The 25,771-nt window shown below is 38.7% G+C and overlaps 2 protein-coding genes across 2 annotated transcripts in view; one reads left to right on the top strand and one right to left on the bottom strand.

Moving 5' to 3' along the window:
* Nucleotides 1-1,469, bottom strand: part of LOC150077894 (ubiquitin domain-containing protein 2-like) — a 54,177-nt gene extending 52,708 nt beyond the window's left edge. The window contains exon 1 of the mRNA XM_090384739.1: nucleotides 1,301-1,469. Within this exon, the coding sequence (XP_090240865.1) occupies nucleotides 1,301-1,382 (82 nt within the window). The 5' untranslated portion in view covers nucleotides 1,383-1,469. The remainder of the gene's footprint in view (nucleotides 1-1,300) is intronic.
* Nucleotides 1,470-10,135: 8,666 nt separating this feature from the next.
* Nucleotides 10,136-25,771, top strand: part of Mms19 (MMS19 nucleotide excision repair protein) — a 180,965-nt gene continuing 165,329 nt past the window's right edge. Inside the window, exon 1 of the mRNA XM_090384395.1 lies at nucleotides 10,136-10,224. Coding sequence (XP_090240521.1) covers nucleotides 10,137-10,224 — 88 coding nt within the window. The 5' untranslated portion in view covers nucleotide 10,136. The remainder of the gene's footprint in view (nucleotides 10,225-25,771) is intronic.

The following is a 25,771-nucleotide window of genomic DNA, read 5'->3' on the forward strand; positions in this document are numbered from 1 at the left end:
GTTGGTATTATGTATAATAACAATGTATTCCATTTCCATAATGAGAGAATATTACAATGAGTGCCTAGATGGCTACATGCGACCAAAAAAAATGTAGGCATTGATTTCTGATACAATACTATGTAACAATGGACCTCCCCCCCCCCCTCTCTCTCTCTCTCTCTCTCTCTCTCTCTCTCTCTATGTCACACACAGTGGGGGCTAAGAAGGCTGCACTGGAGAGAATAGAGATGTAAATTAGTTGCTACAAACTGGAATTTAGCAGCTATCATAAATTTATCCTTGCTGGCAAATGATAACTCATGTTCATGATGATGACACCCATTTTTTAAAGCTCTTTGTGCTCCAAGATAACTCTTTACCTTGCTTTAGTTCACTATATATCTCTCTCTCTCTCTCTCTCTCTCTCTCTCTCTCCAGAAGTTTTTCTCTTTCTCTTTCTCTTGGCTTCATTCAACATCAAAATTGGACCAGAGTACTATTCTAACTGATCAGTTTACTTTAAAATTAGGCTTGAGGAACTGAGGGTGTTAAATTTCCAAAAATATTAACTTAGTCATGACGATTACAAATTCAAGCACATATATAAGCAAAATATGTAGCTAAGAAACTAGCTACAACTTAAATAACATAAGTCACCAAGGCGGGCCAAAAGTGAATGATATTCGATTCCACGGATACATTCTTGAAAACAAATTTCACTTTTAATTTACAAATTGCAGAATGTGAGATAATTCTACAATAATAATAAAAAGCTTCTCGCGTAATGCTTTCTGTGCAGAACTTAGAAATAATGCATTCTCTTCCTTAGTATGTTTTAGACATTGCCTATCAATCTGAGCATACAAAATACTAATCCATTAGTAATATCCAGTTCGGCCTACCAGTAAAACGAAAATAAAAAAATTTTGAAAATTAAATAACAATAAGAAAATATCCATGGACGATTTTATCACAGTTGTCCGCAATCCTGCACGGATAGGATGGTGCATCTTTTCCAAAAGTATTCTACAATTCCAAAATACTGTATGTTTATTCATATATTCTCAAAATCAGTTAACAGACCAACGCTTAATAAAGCAATCTTTCACGCTTTGTATTTATAATTCGGCAGTAAGAAAATTTTCACTCGTTACACTAGCTTCTAAATACTAAGTAGTATGTATGCATGCAAGCAAGCAATCCACCCATCCTTCTAAACCACTCAATAAAAAAAAAAAAAAAAAAAAGGAAAGAAAATGGGAGAGGAGAAAAGGAATCGCCAAGCCTACAAGCGCTAGAAAGTGATTCTAATTCCCACCAGTTTGCTGAAGATTGCCTCCATCACTTGTTTCGATGCCAGATGAGGGTCTATTTCTTCGCGTGCCAAAGCAGCTTCCCATAGTTTTGTAAAAAAATAAGTAATCATAGTTGAATTTGTTTCAACCGAAGATGCAGCTACTGCTCTTCGTGTCAACTAGTTTACTCCATCTGCCTTGACCTCTCAGCTGACTAGTGACGTCACATGTCAACTTAAGAAAAAGATTTCTCCGAACTTCTATAATAGAAAACCAGAAAACAGCATAGGAAGCAAAAAACAAATCCAGGATTTTTCAAAATGGCGGGCTCGACTTCAATATACATACTTTGATATATTATATATTTATGTAAATCTACGAAAAATATTGTAGTACAAATAATAATAATAATAATTATTATTATTATTATTATTATTATTAGCCATATGGTGCAAGGAAGCCTGAGGCTTATGCTGCACCAACCAAAAAAAATTCCCGAGTTACACTCTGAGAGAGAGAGAGAGAGAGAGAGAGAGAGAGAGAGAGAGATTTACAGAAGTAGAAAGGATGATATCCAGCTCAGGACCCTGGGTGTGCCAAGGCCATTCTCACCAGATTTGAGCACCTGGGGTTATTGTTGTACAACATTGTAAAATAAATGTTTGCACAATAACCCCAGGGGATCATATCTGGTGAGTAGTGGTGAGTATGGGCTTAGCACACCCAGGGTTCTGAGCTGGATGTCATCATTCTTCTCTTTCTTGGTGATTCCCTTCTCTCTCTCTCTCTCTCTCTCTCTCTCTCTCTCTCTCTCTCTCTCTCTCTGGGTGTAATTCAGAAGTTTTTTTTTTTTTTCCTGGTTCAGCAAAAGCCTCAGACTTCCTTGCACCATATGGCTAATGATGATAATAATAATAATAATTGTACAAACAAAAAAAAACAAATTATGATATTAGGCTTTTCCGTAAATGATTACATCTACCCATATATTTATTTTGTCTGTAAATTGCGTGTATTCTCTGGTCGATTTGCATGTTTGCTGGACGAAAAAACCCAGTTTCTGGGGGGGGGGGGGACTTTGATATCTATGCCTTAGACCGACTAACTCAGCCAAGAAGTAAAAAAAAGCCCATTAGAGTTCCTCGTGTCATCGAAGGGATTCGAACCAGGGCCTTTTCCACCAGGAGTGGGGAGGACGGTGACACTACCACTGTGCTACCCACACAGACACATTGTACAAACAATGTTGTACACGTTGGTACTAATGATATTAAGAGTAGGAGAACGGCGGAATTATTTAACAAGTACAGGTCAATGTTGAAAAAAAGCCGTCAGTTAGGATTGAATGTGAAAGTGTCTGCAATTCTGCCAACAGACAATAGAAGGGAGTATATGATGAGAGCCTTGTCAATCAATTCGCCCCTGGAGAGATTGTGCAAGGCTCAAAGGGTAGAATTTTTCTCAACCTAGTCTGTGCTTGTTAAAAGAATAGACTGATTCTACAGGGATGGGACAGACTTAAATAGAAAGGGCGCAAGAATATTTACTAATGCTATCGAGGCAGGGTTAGGTGGGTCGGAAAACTGCTAGCTTGGAGGAAACATGGACTATTACACTAACAGTAGCCTCTGGCAGAGGTGAAAGTGGTTCTTGAACAGCTTCTATTGAAATGAGCACAAGCCTGGAAAACAAGGTGCAGAGAATTCCAGAGACTGCTGGGAGTCATAGTGGAACAAGTAAATAAATGGGCTGTGTTATGTTAGCTAAGAATAGTGTAAAAATATTTTCATTTTTACTTTTCATTTGCCTTTGAGGGCTGTTACTTCACCAAGTCACCTTACACTTTTTGCCACTACTGTACTAGTAGTATGATATTCCCTCCGTGTAGAAGACTGTTTCTTTTTTTAGTGTATGCTCGTTGATGCCGCGCTAGGGAAAACAGCAGTTGAAACACTGTTCCATCTTTATGAGTCCGACAGATTCACAGCAAGAGATTGTTACTCGATCGGATCGGACGAACATCGTGGATATAATATTTATAAAAACGATAAGAAAGTATATGACTTTCGTCGGAGAAAAGAGAGTAATGTCAATTAAGAAGCATACTTCAGAGTGAAATCTGAAACTTATAACTACGGGGTGATTCCTTGTGTAGCAACGAACGAAGAGACGAAGAGAGTCTTGTCCTAAGCGAAGCATTTCTTTTTCTTGAGGCTATTTCGTAAAAACGTCTTGAGAACCTTTTGCTGCTGACTCCTGTTCCTAGACGTCTATTCTTGAACATTGCAAAGTTTATTCTGGTAAGTTTCACCCTATATTTGCAAAACGATAGTTAATACAATGAAAGTGTTGGACGTTAATACATAACTCTTTATTTAATAGAGCCCAGTGACAAACAACCCTTCTCATAGGAAAACTCACTAAGGTAGCATCTATTTTACAACACTTAGAAATTAGAGTTTAAGATTAGCACGATCCATTTTTATTAATGGAATACCATAAGTTATGACTGTTAAACCTTTATAGTACACTTACATGTAAACCCAGATACTCGAACTGCACGATGATTGTTGGCTTCAGATAGTACGGGCAGCATTGCCAACTGAAGATTACATGAAGAACTCAGACAAGTTTGCACACATGTATCATTAGCCTTATATCGTTTTATCCTTTTGATAAGAGACAGAGCTCTTATATAATTATCGAAAAGTATATAACCATTTTATTTTACACCTGTTTGTATGCTAGAGTTAATAAACCATGTTTTGTTTAATCATCCTTACCTCTTAGCCATTCTCTTGCTACACGAGTCTTATAGTAAAAGAGCCATAGTTCTGCGGCATTCTGAGGTCTAACTAATAGGAAGATTTCAGAATGAATAAACACAAGGCCGATTTTGATGTTGCGAGTCTATTCTCCACGTTTCAGAATAGATCTTGAGAACACGAGATTGTTGTCCTATTATATAAACCACTATTCGATCATATAAAACACAGGCGTTTTCTGGAACATCAATATTTGAATGAACTTGCCCGGAAACCTTATTGTACACATTCAATGTTGAACAATAGTTAGAGTTGATTGCCATAATCTCCATTTGAAGAATGATGTCAAGCAAACGAACACCCTGTGGAACAATAGAAACAGTAGCAGTGTATTGGTGTGTACACCAATGCTAGGAGTTAGGTAAATAAATTTGAGGAATTTGAGGTGTTGGTCAAAAATTCAAAGGCAGATTTTGTTGGCAAAACAGAGACGTGATGTCTCACAAATATAAAGAATGCAGAAATACAATTTGGGGAGTACAATGTGTACAGGAAAGATAGAGAGGACAGGAAGGGAGGGGTTATGCTATTGGTTAAGAAACACATAAAATCCAAAGAAGTACAGACAGTCGATGGCTGGACAGTGCAGCGTGGAGTCAGTTTGTTGTGACATAAGCACTGGGAAAGCAAAATTGAGAGTAGGAGTGTGTTATAGGCCAAATGACTATAATGATTATAATAAACAACTGTACAGAGAAATAGAGTGGGCAAGTAAATCAGAGTGTCATATAATGGGGAATTTTAATTTCCCAGATATTGACTGGAATTTGTGAGTTGGTCACGGACACACTAGCAAGGCTCTTGTGGATTAATTGGATGATTGTTTTCTAACAATGTTCGGGAGGCAAATAGAGGGTGTCATACTCTTGATCTGATTATTAATCGTGATTCCTCATGCATTAAGAATCTACAGATAAAGCAACCACTAGGTGGCCGCGATCACAGTGTGCTGCACTGGAATTTACTCAAATAGGCAACTACCATCAGGGGTGTACTGAAGCCTTTCTAGGAAGAGTACCTTTTTTCCTCTTCACCAATCTGGTTCCTGTTCAGATCTACATCCTTGTTAAAGTGAACCCTCCAGACCTGTATACAGTACTTAAGATGCGGCCTAACCATGGCCTTATACAAAGGGATAACACCTTATCCCTGTTAGCAAATTTTCCGTATAACGTTAACAAAACCACATGAGCTTTCCTGGAAGCATATCAGCACTGCTTAGAGAATTTCATATCTCACTGCACAATTATCTCCAGGTCTTTTTCATTCTCCACTACCCTGAGTGTACTACCCCACAGTTGATAAATTACTCTAGAGTTACTACTACCATTTCTCAGCCATCGACCCAATTTTCCTAGATCTTCTAACAGTAACTCACCCTGATGAGTGTCGTTAAACACCTTGCCAAACTTTGTATCATCTGTAAACTTATACATCAAGCCTACTATACGTTCATCAATGTCATTGATAATTATTGAAACCAACGGACCCAGCACTAAACCCTGGGGAACTCCGCTAATAATATTAGTCCATGAAGAGCAGTGCCCATTGATAACCAATCTCTTTCGTCTTCCACTTAACCATCCCATTTATTAATAGCATTAACTTACCAATAATGCCACTTGCTCCAATTTGTACAGCAGTCTTCTATGTGCAACAGTGTCAAAAGCCATCCTGAAATGTAAGTAGATTAGGTCAAAAATATTTTTCCATCCAGTTCCTTGGTGATTGCATCACAGTAACCCAGTGGTTTTCGACCTTTTTTTAATAACGGCACCCCTAAGTAATTTATTTTATTTTGTGGCATCCCTTCTCAATTTTCTGCCTGTTAGATCCGATGCTCTCTCTGTATATATATATATATATATAAAAATATGTTATATGATATTTATTACAATAATATAACTCTAAACAAAATTTCAATTCAAAATACAAATTATATAATATATATAATAATTTTATTCTTTATATAGAGGTACTAAGTAAACATCAATTATAGATCACCACGAAATTAAAAAGATACCGTAAACCTTTTTATAATGAAATAAACATATAAATTTAAAAAAAAAAAGTTTAAGTAATTTAAACCAAAATTACGTGGCACCCCAGTTGAAAACCACTGCAGTAACCTATCAGATTGGTTACACGAGACCACCTCTTGACAAATCCATGCTGTAATCGCAGTATAACTGCATGCCTATCCAGATGGTCCTGTGTTACTTCTTTAACTAGTAATTCCATTATTTTCACTGAAACAGACGTTAAGCTAACAGGTCTCTAATTATTCACGTTGCCTTTTGATCTCCCTTTAAGAATTGAGAATATATTCGCCCTTCTCTAGTCCAGAGGGAATACCTCTGAATCCAAGGATACGCTCATAATTATGGCTAGGGGTTTGCTTACCTCCTTTGCTGCCTCACTTACTATATTGGATAGATTCCAAATACCCCATGTGCCACTAGAGTAGCTACCCTTATTCGGGCCGGGAGGCAAAGAACATGTCCGGGCCCCTACTTAATTAATGAAAATTGCAAAAACAAGAGACAGCCAAATACGCCGGGCCCCTAAAAGGCCCGGGACCGGAGGCAATTGCCTTGCCTGCCTACATGGCACATGGCAGTAGCTACGCCTCTGCCATGTGCCTTTTTCTGCCGATCCTCAACAATTTATTCTGTACTTTCCTTTCAGTTATTATAAAGCCATATAGCTCCTCATTATAGTTTGATAAATTTCTGGCATACTTTCCCATAAAAAGTTCATCTTGTGTAAATGTAGATGGAGAATATTTATTCCATATGTCGCTAACCTGAGCCGGGTCATGAACAGTTAATCCATAAACATCCAATGGCCCAGTGTGATTCAACCCCTTCCTCCTACAGTTAATATAACATAGGAGTTTTTGCTGTTTTTCTATGCATTATTTGCCAGAGACTTCTCATTATCTGCCTTAGCTTTCTTAACATTGTTTGTGACTTGGTTAGAGACTACTTGATATCTGCTTCTGTATCACCTGATGATTTTTATGCATCTCATGCACTTTTCTTTTTTGCACGTGTCTCAATACTTCATCTGACATCCATTTAGGATCTAATCCTTAGACTGTATTTCTTTGTTGGTATGAAAAGCCTAGTAGTAATTACTTCCCTGAATATTCCATTTAGAATTTGCTGTTGGTAATATTAGCGGTTGCTTCCCCTGCACACAACTTAAAAACTGTCTGAGACCTCTGTAGTCACCTTTAAAAAAGCAAAAGCCTTCTCTTTACCCTTGACAGCAGATATATCTTTAATTAAATTCCACATTAGTTCACTATGATGGCTGTTACCCAGTGGGTCTTTTACTTGCAGATTCTTAATGCATGAAGAACCGCTGCTGATAACTAGGTCAAGAGTATTTCTTCTTCTTGTTGCCTCTCTAACATGTTACTGTACAAAACAATCGTCCAAAAAATCCATAAAGCTCTTGTTAGTTTGTGAGTGACTAACCGAGAAATTCTAGTCACTATCTGAAAAGTTATAATCCTTTAGCATTAGCATTAGTAGAGGAATACGATGCAAGAAAGCAAACTTATGCGGCATCAGCAAAAAAAAAACCCTCCCATTTCACCCCTCCATTTGTTCCAAATGCCTGTCCAGCTCAGTTTTAATTTATTTAGGCTATCAACTTCCACAACAAAAGATGAAAGTCTGTTCCACCAATCAACCACCCACTGGCTAAAGGCAAATTTCCGCATATCTATTCTACCATTGTCTTTCTTCAGTTTGAATCTATGTCCCCTCAGGTTTGTAATCTGGGCAATAGGAAGAATCCCCTCAGCATTATGCCTGTTCAATCCATTCAAAGCTTTATACATCTCAATCAGATCACTTCACAGGTGCTTATTCTCCAGGAGCTGCATTTTGCAGAATAATTTACCAAAGGGGGCTCTTACCAAGCCTTTCTTGGTAAGAGCACCCCTTTGTTCCATCACCAATCTTGTTGCCTTTATTTATACTTTTTAAACCAACTCTACATCCGGCCTAAAATGAGGCCTCCAGACCTGTACACAGTACTCTAGGGGGGGCCTGACCATTGTCTTGTAAAACGGGATAATCACCTTCCTGTCCCTGCTAGCAAAATTCCTATATATCATTGACAAGACTCCATGACCTGCATTGGCAGCCCATCTGCTCTGCCCAGCAAACGTCATATTTGATTGCACAATACCCGTCTTTTTCACTTTCCACTTCCCTGAGTGTAGTATCACACATTTGGTACGTTTCTCTTGGGTTATTGTTGCCCATATACAGTACTTTGCATTTGTCAATGTTAAACTTAAGTAGCCACTTCTCAGCCCATTTGCCCAACTTGTCTAGATCCAGTTGGAACAGAATACTGTCGTTAACTACCCTGCCAAGCTTTGTGCCATCTGCAAACTTGGACATTAAACCTGATATACCTTCATCAATATCATTCATAAATATACAAAACAGCAATGGGCCCAACACCGAACCCTGGGGAACTCCACTAATAACTTTTGTCCATGAAGAGCAGTGTCATTGTTACCACTCTCTGTCGTCTCCCACTCAACCATCCCTTTTTCCATTGTAGCAACTTACTCTTAATGCCATACCACTCCAATTTATACACTAGTCTTCGATGTGCAACAGTATCAAAAGCTTTTCGGATCTCCAAGTACATGATATCAAAATTATTTTTGGCATTCAGTTCCTTTGTGACCACATCATAGTGTCCAATCAAATTGGTCAGGCAAGACCTCCCTTTAACAAACCCATGCTGTGTCTTAACTATTACTGCAGTCTTGTCTAGATGATTTTGCAATGCTTCTTTAACCAGTGATTCCATTATTTTCCCCGGAACAGGAGTTAAATTAATAGTTACTTGTGTCACCTTTTGAACCTCCTTTGTGAATTGGTGATACATTTGCACACCTCCAGTCCATGGGGATCTCCCCTGAATCCAATGAAACTCTCATCATTATGGCTAAGTGTTTGCTTACTTCCTTTGCTGCCTCCTTTAATATAACTGCATAAATCCCGTCCACCCCAGGTGCCTTCCTTACATTTAACTTCAACAATTTCTCCTCCACTTTGCTCTCAGTTATTAAAAAATCACTTAGCCCCCTTTTAACGTTTGATAAACTTCTGGCATTCCTCCCATTGAATAACTCCTCATGTGTGAATGTAGATGCAAAATACTCATTCGGTTTATCAGCTACCTGAGCATGATAAGAAATAGTCCACCCATCTATGTTAAGTGTTAACGATCATGATCAGGTAGCTGATAAACTGAATGAGTGATGCTGTGAGGTTGCTTGTGCTTTTGTGTTGCGGGTGGCATCGTCAGAATTGAAGAACCTTTAAGAAAAGAAGGCTATAAAAACATTCTTTAACATAATGGAATATGCTCGAGACTTGGCCTTTTTTAAGAAATTTTATATTGCAACAAAGCAATGATCTGAAGCACAGTTGTAAGCTGTGCAGAGTAGAGACTTTCTAACAACTAAACAACAGGACGGGGGGGGTTGTAGATTGTGATGTGGCCACAGCAATCTCCTGACTTTAATCCAATAGAGCTTTTATAGGCTCGTCTAAATCGTCAAGTTCTTGAAGTTTGCCCAAATTGGAATAATATTAGTCATGCCACTATTATAAAATTAATCGCCAGAATGCCACGTCTGTGTAAGGCAATGAGAAAATCTCGTGGAGGATATTTGGATGAAAAATGAGTATAGTTGGTAATATTAATCTTTTCAACGCTCAATAAAAAAAAAAAAAAAAACTTCAATATTTGTATTGTGTTCTTTTGTTATATTAAACCTTACACTGTCATGGCTAATTGGAAAAAAAAAATCAACGGAAACTGTTTTCATAACCTGTGCTACCAAACTTTCAGGTGTGAGTGTATGTGCGATTTGGACCCATGCTCCTACAGCAAACAAACCCAAAGTTCTTGCTTATTCTGTGGATCTGAAAACATTTACAAATGACGAGTTGGCAACTGTTCGTTGTTATTCTCTGTGATTATTTACATAATGGCGTCAACCACATGGTCGCAATGGTTGGACTCTGCATGTTCTGAAACAGACAGTGAAGCTGACGATTTTGAAATTATACAGAAAGGTACGCTTTAGAAATGTCGGTAAAAAGTACCGTTAAAATGTGGGTGTTTTAGAACGCTACTTTTGTACCACTTCGGTTATTGCTTGATCCTTTAGGGAATGCCATTACCTGGGAAAGTTACTTTATTGTGCGTTTGGTTTTGTCAGGGCTCTGAATAAACCCCGCAACGCCGTTGTATTTCGTTATTTAATCGATAATGTCATGTGTTGTCTTGTCTCCTGTTATGTTATCATCAAGAACTTTCCGTTTCGTAAAATTTACTTTTTCGACCCTTGCATAATTCTAACGGAAGTACGGAAACCCGTAGCCGCAATTATGGGAGCATCCTTGGATTCAGGGAAGGTCCCCGCGGACTGGAGATGTGCAAATGCATCCCCAATTAGAAGACCTTTATGCCAAACACGATTAAAAGCCTTTGAAATGTCAGAGCAATGGCTTGAGTTTCACCAAACTTTTCCATTGAATTTGTCCATAGATGGGTATCATAAGCCAAAATATCATCAGTGGAACGACACTGATGGAATACATACTAGCAATCGTTGATCAGGTGAAAGGTTTCTAGATAGTTTAAAAGTTGGCGGTTAATTGATTTCTCCATTACTTTGGAGAAATCAGTTAACGACTACTTACATCTGCAAACTTGAACATCAAGCCTGATTGTAAGTAATCACAATGGGACAATAATTGGATGGAAGAGATTTGTCACCCTTTTTAGGAATTGGCTGGATATGAGCAAATTTCCAAGCAGAAGGAAAATCACCTTTGGAATAAGAAAGTGAAACAAGATGACACAAAACAGGAGTAAGTTCAGGGGCACAGATTTTGAGAACAAGTGGAGAAATACCATCAGGACCTGGAGCTTTCTTATCATCAGATTCGTCAAAATCCATCTGACATCATTTTGACAGGATACACAGGAGGCATTGAATGGAGTGTACTGTGAATGGTTTGATGTGATTTTCCAAGATCAATACATGAGTTGGAAGAAAAGTAGGATGCTAGCAGGTCAGCTTTATCTTTGGCTGATGTGGCAACAGTACCATCTGGTTTTGACAGAGGTGGGAGCAGAGATGGGCAAAAATTGTGCCCAATAGTTTTGGCAAGAGATCAGAATGCTTGGCTACTATTTGGACAAGCAAGTTTTCTACTCTTAGCCTGTTCAAAATCTAGTGTGGACTGATTAATAACTGCTTTACAAAGTATAAATAATAATAATTATTATTATTATGATACAATGTCACTTATAAAAACGTAATACTGGAAATATATTATAATAAAAATTCAGAAATATATGATTTCAGAGAATATAGGCTTAGTGGTTTGCATTAAAAATATGTTGAAAGGGGTTCACAATTCAAAGAGGCTGATCTAGAGATGACTGCAGTTACAGTTCAAACAGCATGGGTTTGTTAAGGGGAAGCCTTGTCTGACCAGTTTGATTGGATACTACGATGTCACAAAGGGGCTGGATGCAAAAAATAATTTTGATATCATATACTTGAATTTCAATAAAGCTTTTGTTACTGTTGCACATAAAAGACTGCAGTACAAATTGGAACAGTATGGCATTAATGACAAATTGCTGCTATGTATAAAGGGATGGTTGAGTGGGAGAAAATACGGAGAGTGGTAATCAGTGGACACCACTCTTCAACTGATATTATTAGCAGAGACTCCTAGGGTTCAGTGTTAGGCCCATTGTTGTTTTCTATATTTATCACTGATATTGATGAATGTATATCAGGCTTGATGTTCAAGTTTGCAGATGATACAAAGGTTGGCAGGGTTGTTAATGACAGTACGCTACTGCAACAGTCTAGAAATGTTAGGCAAATGGGCTAAGTGGCAACTGTTTTTCCACAATGAAAATTTAACATTCACAAATGCAAAGTATTGCATATGGGTAGCAGTAACCCTACAGTAACATACAAACTATGTGGTACTACACTCAGGATGGTAGAGAATGAAAAAGATCTTGAGGGTAATTGTGCAGTCAGATATGAAGTTTTCTGATTAGTGCAGAGCAGCTCACAGGATCTTGTCAATGATATACAGGAATTTTGCTAGTAGGGGATGAGGAGGTGATTATCCCTTTGTACAAGGCAGTGGTCAGGTGACACCTTGAGTATTACATACAGGTCTGGAGGCCTTATTTTAAGGATGTAGAGCTGATAGAATTAGTACAGAGAAGGGCAACATGATTGGTGAGGGGAAAAAAGTTAACACTTAGCAAGAAAGGCCTAAGTTCTGAAAATTGCAGCGTCTGGAGACTAGGCACCAGTAAGGTGGTTTGATTGAGGTGTATAAGGCCTTGAATGGTTTGAGCATGCTCAGTGCTGATAGGATTCTCTTCCTCTTCTCAGATTACACACCTGATGAGGCATAAATTAAAATTGAGGAAAGTCAGTTGTAGAATAGATGTATGGAAATTTGCCTTTTGTCAGCAGATGGTTGATCTCTGGAACAAACTTCCATCTGTTGTTGTGGAAGTTGATAGCTTAAATAAATTCAAGGAAGAACTAGACAAACTTGTGGAGTAAATGGATGGGTAAAATGGGAAGTTTTTTTTTTTTTTTTTTTTCCTGATGCTGTATAAGCTTACTTTTTTGCATTATATGCCTCTACTAATGCTAATTCTGAAAGAAAAACACATTTTCTATTTATTTTTAATGTATGTGATGGGTGTTTCAGAAATTATCTTTTTGAAAGGAGATGATAACCTCTGAAACACAAGGTACAATGGTGTAGGGCCTCAACCCAGTCAGTCATGAAATATTTCCACAATATTAGAGATGCGAATGGCTGGCAATATTTTAATATGCAAGTAAATTTAGTGCCACATACAAGAGCTGTATAAAATGATGATTAACCATAGCTTGCGAACCACACAAGGGGTGCAGTTCCTACACTGCCTGGACCACCATAATCCACAGTTGCACTATGTCTACCATTGTTTTGCTTGCATTTGAGAGTGTTTGCACTCATGATCTACCCTTATTTGAAACACTTTCAAACAACTTCAACCTCTGGTGTAATACCACATTCATTCGTGACAGTAGTTCTGTATTGAATCTTGCAATGTAATAGTTATATCTTTTATAATTTTATTATTATGTATCCTTTTGTGAGCCCATACATGGACTGGTCAGCCAGCAAATTCTCACTTAACTGTGGCAACCCCCAAGTGCATTCTACCTTGGGGGTTGTCACTGTATTGCCTGATGAACAATTGCAAGCTCTGGCATTGATGTGGGCTGTGAGAGCTTGATTGGCCCCCAATTTAATTCCTTTGAGGGGCATCCACCCTGTTCTTCAAGTTGTCATGAAGACCCATAGCAATGCTGAGTTGGCATCTAATATCCTCACACTCCTTACATTGAGCACACACACAGAGTCATCCCCTTGACAATATCATATCTCATTTTGATAGTTCTGCAAACATCAAACAATCCATACATTTCATAAAGCCTGATTTGGAGGACAACTGTCTTCCCCTCAGTTCGGCACCTCTGTAGCCAGATGGGCAGGAGCAGCAGTGCATAGCACACGCTTCTTGATTAGACTTGGGTTCAAGCCCGTGACCACCAAATATGGAGGACGCATCCTCCATGTTAGGGAAAGGTTAGGGAATGACCACCGCATATCCCCGGAGCAATATGGCCTTAGTTGCTAATGCTCCTAAAAACCAAAATAACAATAACAATATCCCCTCAGTTCTTTCCAGAGCCATGGCACTCCCACTAGCTTGAGCCCTTTGCTTTGCTGCTCCGAGGCACAATTTTCATTCAAATTCATTATAATTCAAAAATACTACACTAAACAAATATATCTAATGCAGTAATGACACTGTGCACAGGTTATGCTATGAAGTTTAATTTATTAATTATATATAATTAAAATTTGAATATTCTTATTTGATACACCAGATTTGGAGGACATTATTACTGTATATGTATTAGGCTATGCTGTTACGCCTGAAAGTTATAAGTTAATAATTCGTTATGATATATAACAAAATTATCTAACTAATGCCAACCTAAGTGATTTTAACTTTAGAGCTGCCTATTTACCACAATTAAAAAATTTTGCTGCTATTGCACAATATAAAGGTTCTAAATATATTGAGTAGTAATCTACGAAATCTCTATCTAAATTAAAAAATAAAATAACAAGCATGACTGGGACTATAGAGCTGCTTATAGAGTGCAATTTAATATAACAATTGAGTCAATAAAATGGCAAAATTCTCAAAAACTTATTATTATTATTATTATTAGCCATATGGTGCAAGGAAGCTTGATGTTTTTGCTGCACCAGCCAAAAAAAAAAAATTTTTTTTAAATATCTGAGTTACCCTAAGAGAGAGAGAAGTAGAAGGGAATCACCAAGAAAGAAGAATGATGATATCCAGCTCAGGACCCTGGGTTTGCCAAGCCCATAGTCACCAGATGTGAGCCCCTAAAGTTCCAGAACAGGAACTGAAAATCCTTTGACTATCACGTGGATACTCTCATCCCCAAATCACCAAATTCTTTGACTATCTGCCTACCAATTTTTAACATTTCTTTAAGGCTCTACTGTCAAAGCCAACAGCTCTTATTTCTTGAGAGAAGAAATTTCAGATGAGTAAGATATCTCTTAAGCTGCCTGGTTGAAATTTCTTTTAAAGAAAGATCAAAAACAGGTCAACCAAACAGAGTGAAAACAATTTATCTGTTTAGCAGTTGCCACTTGGTACAGAAATTTTATTTCAAATCTGTTATACTAAGAACATATTTACATCAAAACACAAGGGAGGATCTCTGAATACATCCCTGTCATCCAATATGAGCATTATGAGCCCTTAAGAACACGTGTACCTGGGGAGAATGAGTTTTGGAGCAGTTTCTTGAGATACTTAAGATGCTTCTTTCATGCAGGAAAATTGTCTTCAGCAATGAGCATACTACTTATCAAGGCAGCAGACCAAAAGATATAAATTTTTGGAGTTAATGAAATACTTCTATTAATATTTCCCATATAAGGATTTAAGTAGCTGTTAAAATCAGTTTTACCCTATTTCTGCTAGTCATCTGTTTGTTTGTTATTTGGTTTTTAGGAGCATTAGCAGCTAAGGCCATATTGCTCTGGTGGGGGGGGGATATGCGGTGGTCATTCCCTGACCTTTCCGCATCCTCTGTATTTGGTGGGCACGGGCTCGAACCCCGGTCTAATCAAAAAGCATGTGCTACACACTGCTGCTCCTGCCCACCTGGCTACGGAGGCGCCACTAGTCATCTGTGGTGCAGTACCCATATCTACAGATTTTTCATGAATCATTCATTCTGCAAATTCAACACCTGTTATTTATAACCATTAATAAATATTATTGGTTTTCAAGCAGGGTGGAACAGTTTGTTGCTATGCATTAGCAGCTCTTGCATAGCTGGTTAAATTTTTCCAGAGAAATGGATTAGAAAGATTGCCCATCACTATTTCATGTCCTTCACACAGCCAAACTCTTTCCACCTGTGACAGTGTCTCTAGGGATTTATTAAAGTACAAGTCTACAAACAAAAACATGAAAGGATATAGAAACTGGAAGAAGCAGGGTTATAGTGTACTTCACAAAGTCACCGAGCCCATGTTATGATCCATGAACACTTGATTCTGCAGACACAATACACACAGTACAATATGGCCTTGGAATTGCAAATTGCAATAACAGTATTAATTTTTGTTACAAAATATGAATCACTGAACCTTTTGTTCTCTTTTTGGGAAATGTGACAGCCATGATTACGTTCTTAAATTACACTGGCCAACAAAATAGAAATTTTTTTGTATCTCCAGATCAAAAATTACATAAAAGAAAATTGATCCGCTGATTCCAAAATGTTGTTTATGAAAACGATATTGATGAAGGGATAAAGGTGTAAATTTGCAGACAACATAAAGATCGGGAGAGTCATTAATGATAAGTGCCAAGCTGCATTCCTTCAGGATGACTTGAACAGGTCTGAAGAATGGTCAGAAAAGAAGAAATTGTTTTAATGCAGCAAAATGCAAGGTTTTTACACTTGGGGAATAGCAACCCCAAGTTAAATTATACACTTGGTGGGATTAAATTAAAAACAGTAGAGCAAGAAAGGGATCTGGAAGTTGATACAATAAGAAAAGGATCAGGGAGTTATGATACGAATTGATATGAAGTTTTCTGAGTAATGTAAACAAGTGGCCAGGAAAGCCCATAGTGTCTTACCAATGATATATCAAACAGTATCCTGTAGATGGGAAGGTTAGTCATAATCACACTGTATAAGCAATTATAAGACTGCATTTGGAATTTGTCCAAGTGTGGGAGCCTCATCTGAAAAAAGACATTGAACTTTTTGAAAGGGTCCATAGTTAGGCAATTCACATGATGAGATTGACATAAAGACAACTGTACGAGGAAAAACTGATTGTTGGCTACAGAGCTTGGCAGCTAGGCACATTAGAGGGGACCTGATTGAGATTTATAAGGCTCTGAGAGAAGTTAGTAAAATGGACAAAGGCAGAATTTTCACTGTTATAAAGAATTCCAGAACTAGGGACTATAAATTCAAATTACAGGAGAAGAGGTTTAGACTAGATTGTAAGAAGGTTTGTTTTAGCCAATGAGATTGATTTCTGAACAAGTTGCTTCCACAGGTAGTTGAGGCTGACAGTTTAAAGAATTCCAAAGGTTAACTGGATAGTTGCCTATGTGAGGAGAGAAGCACATATATCTAGGAAATAAACTCATACACCGACCATTGAACAAAATTTACTGTAACTAAAATTTTTTACAAATAATATAAAAACAAATTATTTACAATAAACTAATAATTGTATATTTCGGAATACTAAAAACTGTAATAAAAGATCGTTTACCATAAAATAAGCTAAAATATAAAATTAAAAGTGCTAAAAACCTGGAGCTTTCGAGAGCGTCAGCTCTCTTCTTCAACAGTAATATGACTTTCTGCAACATCTCCTTAAATAGCAGGTTCACTGTACCTCCACACGTGGTATTTCTCCACGTGGTTCAATCGGCACATGGTCAGAACCGGAAGCGGAAATGTCTCGAGTACGTGGCAAATAAAATCGTTCATCCGAACTTAATACAATTGTTTCAAAAATAGGATGAATACGCATGCCTCTATCTCTATTCATGGTATTCTTACTGTACTGTACTGGGAGCGTAAATGGCTTGAGGGTTTACGGATTGGTTCATCCAATTGGTTCATTGGATCGGTGTATGAGTTTATTTCCTAGATACGAGTTTTCCCGACCTCAGAGGCCTGTTTCAGGATATTGAGAGAAGCACATAATTTGTATTTTCTTATTTACTCTTTTTTTTTTTTTTTTTTTTTTTTTCCAAGCATATGTACTGATGAAAGTGTTCCTCTTGCACACTACTTAAATCTCCCATTTGAGGGAAAAATCTGAGATGTGAATGAAGAAAATGAATTGAATTTTCAAAGACATTTGGTAATGTCTTAAAGCAATATCATAATGATGGATCGAAAACTGACAAAGCAGTAGGTGCTGCAGCCCCTTCATTTATAGTTACAGCCTCCTTACCAGCTACATGCAGTATCTTTGCTGCTAAGCTATATGCAATAAAGCTATATGTTAGCACTTGACCAGATTGTTGAACATTTGATTTCACCTCCCCTAATCTATAATGACTCTCTCATTGCAGTTTTTGCCGTAAGGCAGAATTTCTCTTCCTGTCAACCTACACTGAAAACTATTCGCTATCATTTACTTTTTTGCACAGAGCCCAGTCAGTTAGTAACATTTTGTTGGATTCTGGAATTCTGGGAAATGAGATTGCTGATCTTGCCGCTAAACAACCTCTTATCATATTCTCACAACACTTTCAAGTTTCTGATATGGATTACAAGCCTGTAATTCATAAGGGCTGTTATGGAAACTGGTCACAGTTCCGGAAAAGTAATACCAGCAACAAACTTTACCAGATAAAACAACAAGATCCAAAGTTGTGGCTCTCTGTATTCAGATGAAACAGATGAGAAGTGGCATTGATTGGAAAGACTGAGAATTGGGCATACTTGGTGTAAACACTTCTCTTTATTATTGGGAGAAGATCCACCCCAGTGCACATCCTGTCATGCCAACTTTCACTCTACCACTTTCTTGTAGACTGTCCTGTTTACTTATCCATCCTTTTTAGCACCTTTTGATTGTCCAGCAGATTGAACGAAGCCCAGATTTTATACCATTTCCTTGGAAATCATGCCAACGTACAAGAACCCTTGGCATACTTAGAGTACTGGCCTATATGCATGTATATAATTAAATTGTTATAATATATATGAAATAAAATATGAACTGACAATTTGTCCTCAGTAACCCTTATGTCGTTAGACTTCATACCAACAACAACAGCAATGTCAGAAAAATTTGGTAGCCCAAATCTTTATGACATTGCAATAAAGTTTACAACAGAAATTCATAATCACTTCTTTCCTCCAAGAAATCCATGTATAACTGCTTTCACTGATCACGAAGCTGCTAGTTCAGTATCATATAGCTTTGTTTAAAATACATGATTTAAATTTAGTAGTATAACATTATTTTGTGATTTTCTGATTAATTTGGTGTATTTATTCTTTACTCGGCCTTGTAATTGCATAAAAGTATCGGTAAGGGTATCCACGTGTTTGCAACTCCGCTGAACGAGAAGTTCTTTAGCCATATTTAGCCGCTTGATTGAATATTTTTTACATCGAATTATTTCTGTAAGTAGCTTATAGACCTAGTAAGGATCGTTAGTTTATTCTGAATTGAGACAGCGAGATTTGAAAGTTAATTAATACTTAAGTGTCCGTAGATATAAAGTTCGTAAGTTCCCGCCTTTGTGATACGATAGTTATATACCGTATTAGGTAGCGTTAGTTGAACTTCGTTAGCAGTTAAATTGTACTTTTAAATAAATACATATAATGAGTTAGATTACAAACGTAACATAATTAATTATAATTAATTAATAAATTAATAGAATCATGACTCAGACCAGAGCAGCAAAGCAAAAGGCTCAAGCTAATGGAAGTGCTGTGGCTCAGAACAGAACTGAGGGGGGCCAGTTGTCCTCTGACTCACAGCCTTATAAAATGCACTGTTTGCTTGATGTTTGCAGAGCAATCGGGTACGGGACATGATACTGCCATGGGGGATGTCTTTGTGTGTGCGCGATGCAAGGAGTGTATCGATATCAGGCAACAACTCAGCGTTCTTGTGGGCCTATATGAGAGCTTGAAGGACAGGGTGGATGCCCTCGAAGAAACTAAATTGAGGGGCCCATCAAGCTCTCAGCTGCCCACATCAACGCCAGAGCTTGCACTTGGGCATCACATGACACAGAGGCAACCCCCAAGGCAGAATGCGCTGGTCCCGAAGGAACTAGTAGTTGTTGGTGACTCTATTGTCAGGGAAACGGGGAACGGGGAACAGGTAAAAAGGATAGGTGGAACAGGACCAGGGTATATCTGCCAGGGGCAAAGGTTGATGACGTTGTAGAGCGAATATCATCTTTTAAGGGCACCAAAGGTGATATAGTTGTACACGTTGGCACTAATGATATTAAGAGTAGGAGACCGGCAGAATTACTTAACAAGTACAGGTCACTGTTGAACAAAAGCCGAGAATTAGGGTTGAATTTGAAAGTGTCTGCAATTCTGCCCAGACACGATAGGAGGGAGTATATGATGAGAGCCTTGTCGATCAATTCGGCTCTGGAAAGATTGTGCAAGGCTCAAGGGGTAGAATTTTTTTTGGACTGTACTTGTTAACAGGACTGTACTTGTTAACAGGAGATATTGCTTCTACAGGGATGGGATACACTTAAATAGAAAGGGTGCAAGAATATTTGCTGATGCTGTCGAGGCAGTGTTAGGTGGGTCACAAAACTGCTAGCTTGGGGGGAGACAAAGACCAATAGATTGACAGTAGCCACTGGCAGAGGTGAAAGAGATTCTTGCACTGCTTCTATTAGAGTGAGCAGAAGCCTGAAAAACAAGATGCATGATATTTCAGAGACTGCTGGGTGCCATTGCGGTACAAGTAAACACATGGGTTGTTAGGGTAGCTAAGAATAGAAACAGGTGCAGGTATACTAGCGTGTACACCAATGCTAGGAGTTTAGTAAATAAATTTGATGAATTTGAGGTATTGCTCAAAACATCAAAGGCAGATATTGTTGTGATATCAGAGACGTGGTGTCACACAGATATAAGGGATGCAGAACTGGAATTTGGGGAGTACAACGTCTACAGAAAGGATAGGAAGGGGGGGAGGGGTTATGCTATTAGTCAAGAAACACATAAAAACCAAGGAAGTGAAGCCAGTCGACATCGCTGGACAGTGCAGTGTTGAGTCAGTTTGGTGTGACATAAGCATTGGGAGATCAAAATTTAGAGTAGGAGTGTGCTATTGGCCTAATGACTCTGATGAGTATAATAAGAAACTGTACAGGGAAATAGAGTGGGCCAGTAAATCAGAGAGTCTTATAATGGGAGATTTTAATTTCCCAGATATTGACTGGAATTTGGGGGCTGGTCACTCGCACACTAGCAGGGCTTTTGTGGATTTATTGGATGATTGTTTTCTACATCAGCATGTTCGGGAGGCAACTAGAGGGAGTAATACTCTTGATTTGATTATCAGTAGTGATTCTTCATGCATTAAGAATCTGCAGATAAATGAACCACTAGGTGGCAGTGATCACAGTGTGCTGAAGTGGGATTTACTCAAAGAGGTAACTACCATTAGGGGTAAAGGGAAGGGTTATTGCTTCCGTAAAGGCGACTACGATGGACTGAGACAGTATTTAAATTCTATACAGTGGGACCAACTGATGATGTTACCAACAGCAAATTCAAAATGGGAAGCATTCAAAGAACTTATCTTGGAAGCTACTAGGCTTTACATACCAACTAAGAAATATTGTTCAAGGTTTAGGCCAAAATGGATGTCAGATGAATTAATGAGGCATATGGCAGAGAAGAAATATTGTATAGGATACATATAAATTAACAGGTGACACAGAAGCCTATGATAGATATAAGCTAGTCTGTAACCAAGTCACAAAAGACATTTGGCAGGCAAAGGCAGATTAAGAGAAATCTTTGGCAAAGGATGCAAATAAAAACAGCAGAGAGTTCTTTACTTATGTAAACTCTAGAAGCAAGGGGATGAATCAGATTGGTCCACTTGATATTGATGGGTCAACTGTTGATGATCCTGCTCAGGTAGCTAACAAACTAAATGAATATTTTGCATCGACATTCACACATGAGGAGTTATTCAGCGAGGGGAATGCCAGAGGTGTATTCAACTCTAGCAGTAAGCTACAGAATCTTGAAATAACTGGGAGTAAAGTGGAGGAGAAATTGTTGAAGATAAACACAAGAAAGGCGCCCGGGGTGGATGGGATCTAGTAGTAGTAGTAGTAGTAGTAGTAGTGGCACATGATGCAAGAAAGCAAGTGTAGGAGCTTATGCAGCATCAGCCAAAAAAAAAAAAAAAATCACACCATTCCCTCCAAATGCCTGTCCAGTTCCTCCTTAAATTTATTTAACCTATCAACTTCTACAACGACAGATGGAAGTTTGTTCCAGCAATTAACCACCCGCTGGCTAAAGGCAAATTTCCGCACATCTATTCTACATCTGTCCTTTCTTAATTTGAACTTATGTCCCCGTAGGTTCGTAATCTGAACAAGTGGAAGGATCCCATCAGAATTCAGCGTGCTCAACCCATTCAAGGCCTTATAGACCTCAATCAGATCACCGCGCAGGTACCTAGTCTCCAGCCACTGCAATTTGCAGAACTTAAGCCTCTCTTGGTAAGAGGATCCCTTCATTCCCCTCACCAATCGTGTTGCTCTTCTCTGTACACGCTCAAGCAAATCTACATCCTTCCTAAAATGAGGCCTCCAGACCTGTACGCAGTACTCAAGGCGTGGCCTGACCATTGCCTTATACAGAGGGACAATCACCTCCTTTTCCCTGCTAGCAAAAGTCCTATATATCATTGACAAAACCCCATGACCCGCCCTAGCAGCCTGTCTGCACTGCTCAGAAAACTTCATATCTGACTGCACAATTACTCCCAGGTCTTTTTCATTTTCTACCACCTTAAGTGTAGTACCACACAGTTGGTACGTTTCTCTGGGATTACTTCTACCCATATGCAGTACTTTGCATTTGTCAGGGTTGAACTTCAGTTGCCACTTCTTAGCCCATCTGCCCAAATTATCTAGATCCTGTTGCAGTAGGACACTGCCATTACTGTCATTAACAACCCTGCCAACCTTTGTATCATCTGCAAACTTCGACACTAAGCCTGATATACCTTCATCAATATCATTGATAAATACACAAAACAACAGTGGACCCAACACCGAACCCTGTGGGACTCCACTAATAACATTAGTCCACGAAGAGCAGCACCCATTGATTACCACCCTCTGTCTTCTCCCACTTAACCATCCTTTTATCCATTGTAGCAACTTACCCTTAATACCATTCTGCTCCAATTTGTACAGTAGTCTTCCATGCACAACAGTGTCAAAAGCTTTCCTGAAATCCAAGTATATGATATCAAAATTATTTTTTGCATCCAGTTCCTTTGTGACCACATCATAATAAGCAATCAAATTTGTCAGACAAGACTTTCCCTTAACAAACCCATGCTGTGTTTGAATTATTGCTGCAGTCTTGTCTAGATGATCCTGCAATGCATCTTTAACCAGCGACTCCATTATTTTACCCGGAACAGAAGTTAAACTAACTGGTCTGTAATTACTCGTGTCACCCTTCAATCCACCTTTGTGAATTGGGGACACATTTGCACATCTCCAGTCCGTGGGAACCTCCCCTGAGTCCAAGGATGCTCTCATAATTATGGCTAAGGGTTTGCTTAGTTGCTTTGCCGCCTCCTTTAAAATAACTGGATAGATCTCATCCACCCCAGGTGCCTTTCTTATGTTTAACTTCAACAATTTCTCCTCCACTTTGCTCTCAGTTATTACAAAATCATTAAGCACACTGCTACAATTTGATAACCTTCTTCCATTTTCAAATTGTAATAATTCCTCACGTGTGAATGTAGATGCAAAATACTCATTCAGTTTGTTTGCTATCTGAGCAGGATCATCAACAGTCGAACCATCGATGTCAAGTGGACCAATCATATTCATCCCCTTCCTTTTAGAGTTTATATAAGTAAAGAAATCCTTGCTGTTTTTCTTAGCATCTTTTGCCAAAGATTTCTCGTAATCCGCCTTCGCCTGCCGAACCTCCTTTGTGACCTGATTACAGATTAGCTTATATCTGCCACAGGCTTCTGCGTCACCTGATAATTTATATGCATCCCATGCATTTTTCTTCTCTGTCACGAGTCTCATTAGTTCATTTGATAACCATTTAGGCCTAAACCTTGAACGATATTTCTTAATCGGTATATAAAGTCTAGTCGCTTCCACGATTAATTCTTTGAATGCTTCCCACTTAGAATTTACTGTTCGTAACATCGTCAGTTGATCCCACTGTACAGAATTTAAAAACTGTCTGAGACCACTGTACTCCCCTTTACGGAAGCAAAAACCCTTTCCTTTACCCCTGACGGTAGTTACCTCTTTGAGTAAATCCCACTTCAGCACACTGTGATCACTGCCACCTAGTGGTTCCTTTATCTGCAAATTCTTAATACACGAATGATCATTGCTGATAACCAGATCAAGAGTGTTACTTTCTCTGGTTGCCTCTCGAACATGCTGCTGCAGAAAACAATCATCCAATAAATCCACAAAAGTCTGACTAGTGTGTGAGTGACCAACCCACAAGTTCCAGTCAATATCTGGGAAGTTAAAATCCCCCATTATAAGACATTCTGATTTACTGGCCCACTCTATTTCTCTGTACAATTGTTCATTGTACTCATACAAGTCATTAGGCCTATAACACACTCCTACTCTTATTTTTCCTTTCGCAGTGCTTATCTCACACCAAACTGACTCAACAGAGCACTGTTCATCTATATTAACTGGGTGCACTTCCTTTGATTTTATGTTTTTCTTAATTAACAGCATAACACCCCCTCCCTTTCTGTCCTGTCTATCCTTTCTGTACACATTGTACTCCCCAAATTCCAGTTCAGCATTCCTTATATCTGTGTGACACCACGTCTCTGATATCCCAACAATATCCGCCTTTGATGTCTTGACCAACACTTCAAATTCATCAAATTTATTTACTATACTTCTAGCATTGGTATACATGCAAGCATACATGCTCCTATGCCTATTCCTTGTTACCCTAACACATCCCATATACCCAACTATTCCATGATGACTGCCATCCGTCCCTGAAACCCCCAACACCCCTCGCTCCAGGTCGCTTCTTATTCTAATAGAAGTTGTGCAAGAATCACCTTCACCTCTGCCTGCGGTTACTGTTAAACTATTAGTCTTTGTATCCCCCCAAACTAGCAGTTTTCCGACCCACCTAACACTGCCTCGATAGCATCAGCAAATATTCTTGCACCCTTTCTATTTAAGTGTATCCCATCCCTGTAGAAGCAATCTCTCCTGTTAACAAGTACAGTCCAGGCTGAAAAAAATTCTACCCCTTGAGCCTTGCACAATCTTTCCAGGGCCGAATTGATCGAGAAGGCTCTCATCATGTACTCCCTCCTATCGTGTCTGGGCAGAATTGCAGACACTTTCAAATTCAACCCTATTTCACGGCTTTTTTTCAACAGTGACCTGTACTTGTTGAGTAATTCCGCCGGTCTCCTACTCTTAATATCATTAGTGCCAACGTGTACAACTATATCACCTTTTGTGCCCTTGAAAGATGATATCCGCTCTACAACGTCATCAACCTTTGCTCCTGGCAGACATACCCTGGTCCTGTTCCACCTATCCTTTTTACAAAGCATGTTTCCCGTTTCCCTGACAATAGAGTCACCAACAATAACTAGTTCCTTTGGGACCAGCGCATTCTGCTTTGGAGATTGCCGCTGTGTTGCCTGATGCCCAGGAGTGAGCTCTGGCGTTGAGTTGGGCAGCTGAGAGCCTGATGGGTCCCTCAATTTAGATCTTTCGAGGGCATCCACCCTGTCCTTCAAACTCTCATATAGGCCCATAACAACGCTCAGTTGTCGCCTGATTTCCTTACACTGCTTACATCGCGCACACACAAAGACATCCCCCATGGCAATATCACGTTCCGTTCCAGAGAGTTCGGCAAACATTTCACAAGTTGCACATTTTTTTAGGCTGTGATGCGTTGGAGAATTGCCCCCCTCAGTTCTCCCCCGATTCACAGCACTCCTGCCACTTTGTGCCCGTTGCTTTGCTGCTCTAGTCTGGGGCATGGTAGTTTAAATTAATAAAATCAATAAATTAAATATCAATAGTATTTGAATAGAAACTATTAAATAGAAACAGTGAAGCGTATTACTATATAATTATGCATTAGAGCTACCTAGCTACCTCAATTAAAAAATTTGA

The sequence above is a fragment of the Mastigoproctus giganteus genome, chromosome 11 (assembly GCF_048544385.1).
Source record: "Mastigoproctus giganteus isolate SK-2022 chromosome 11, ASM4854438v1, whole genome shotgun sequence".
NCBI lineage: Eukaryota > Metazoa > Arthropoda > Arachnida > Uropygi > Thelyphonidae > Mastigoproctus > Mastigoproctus giganteus.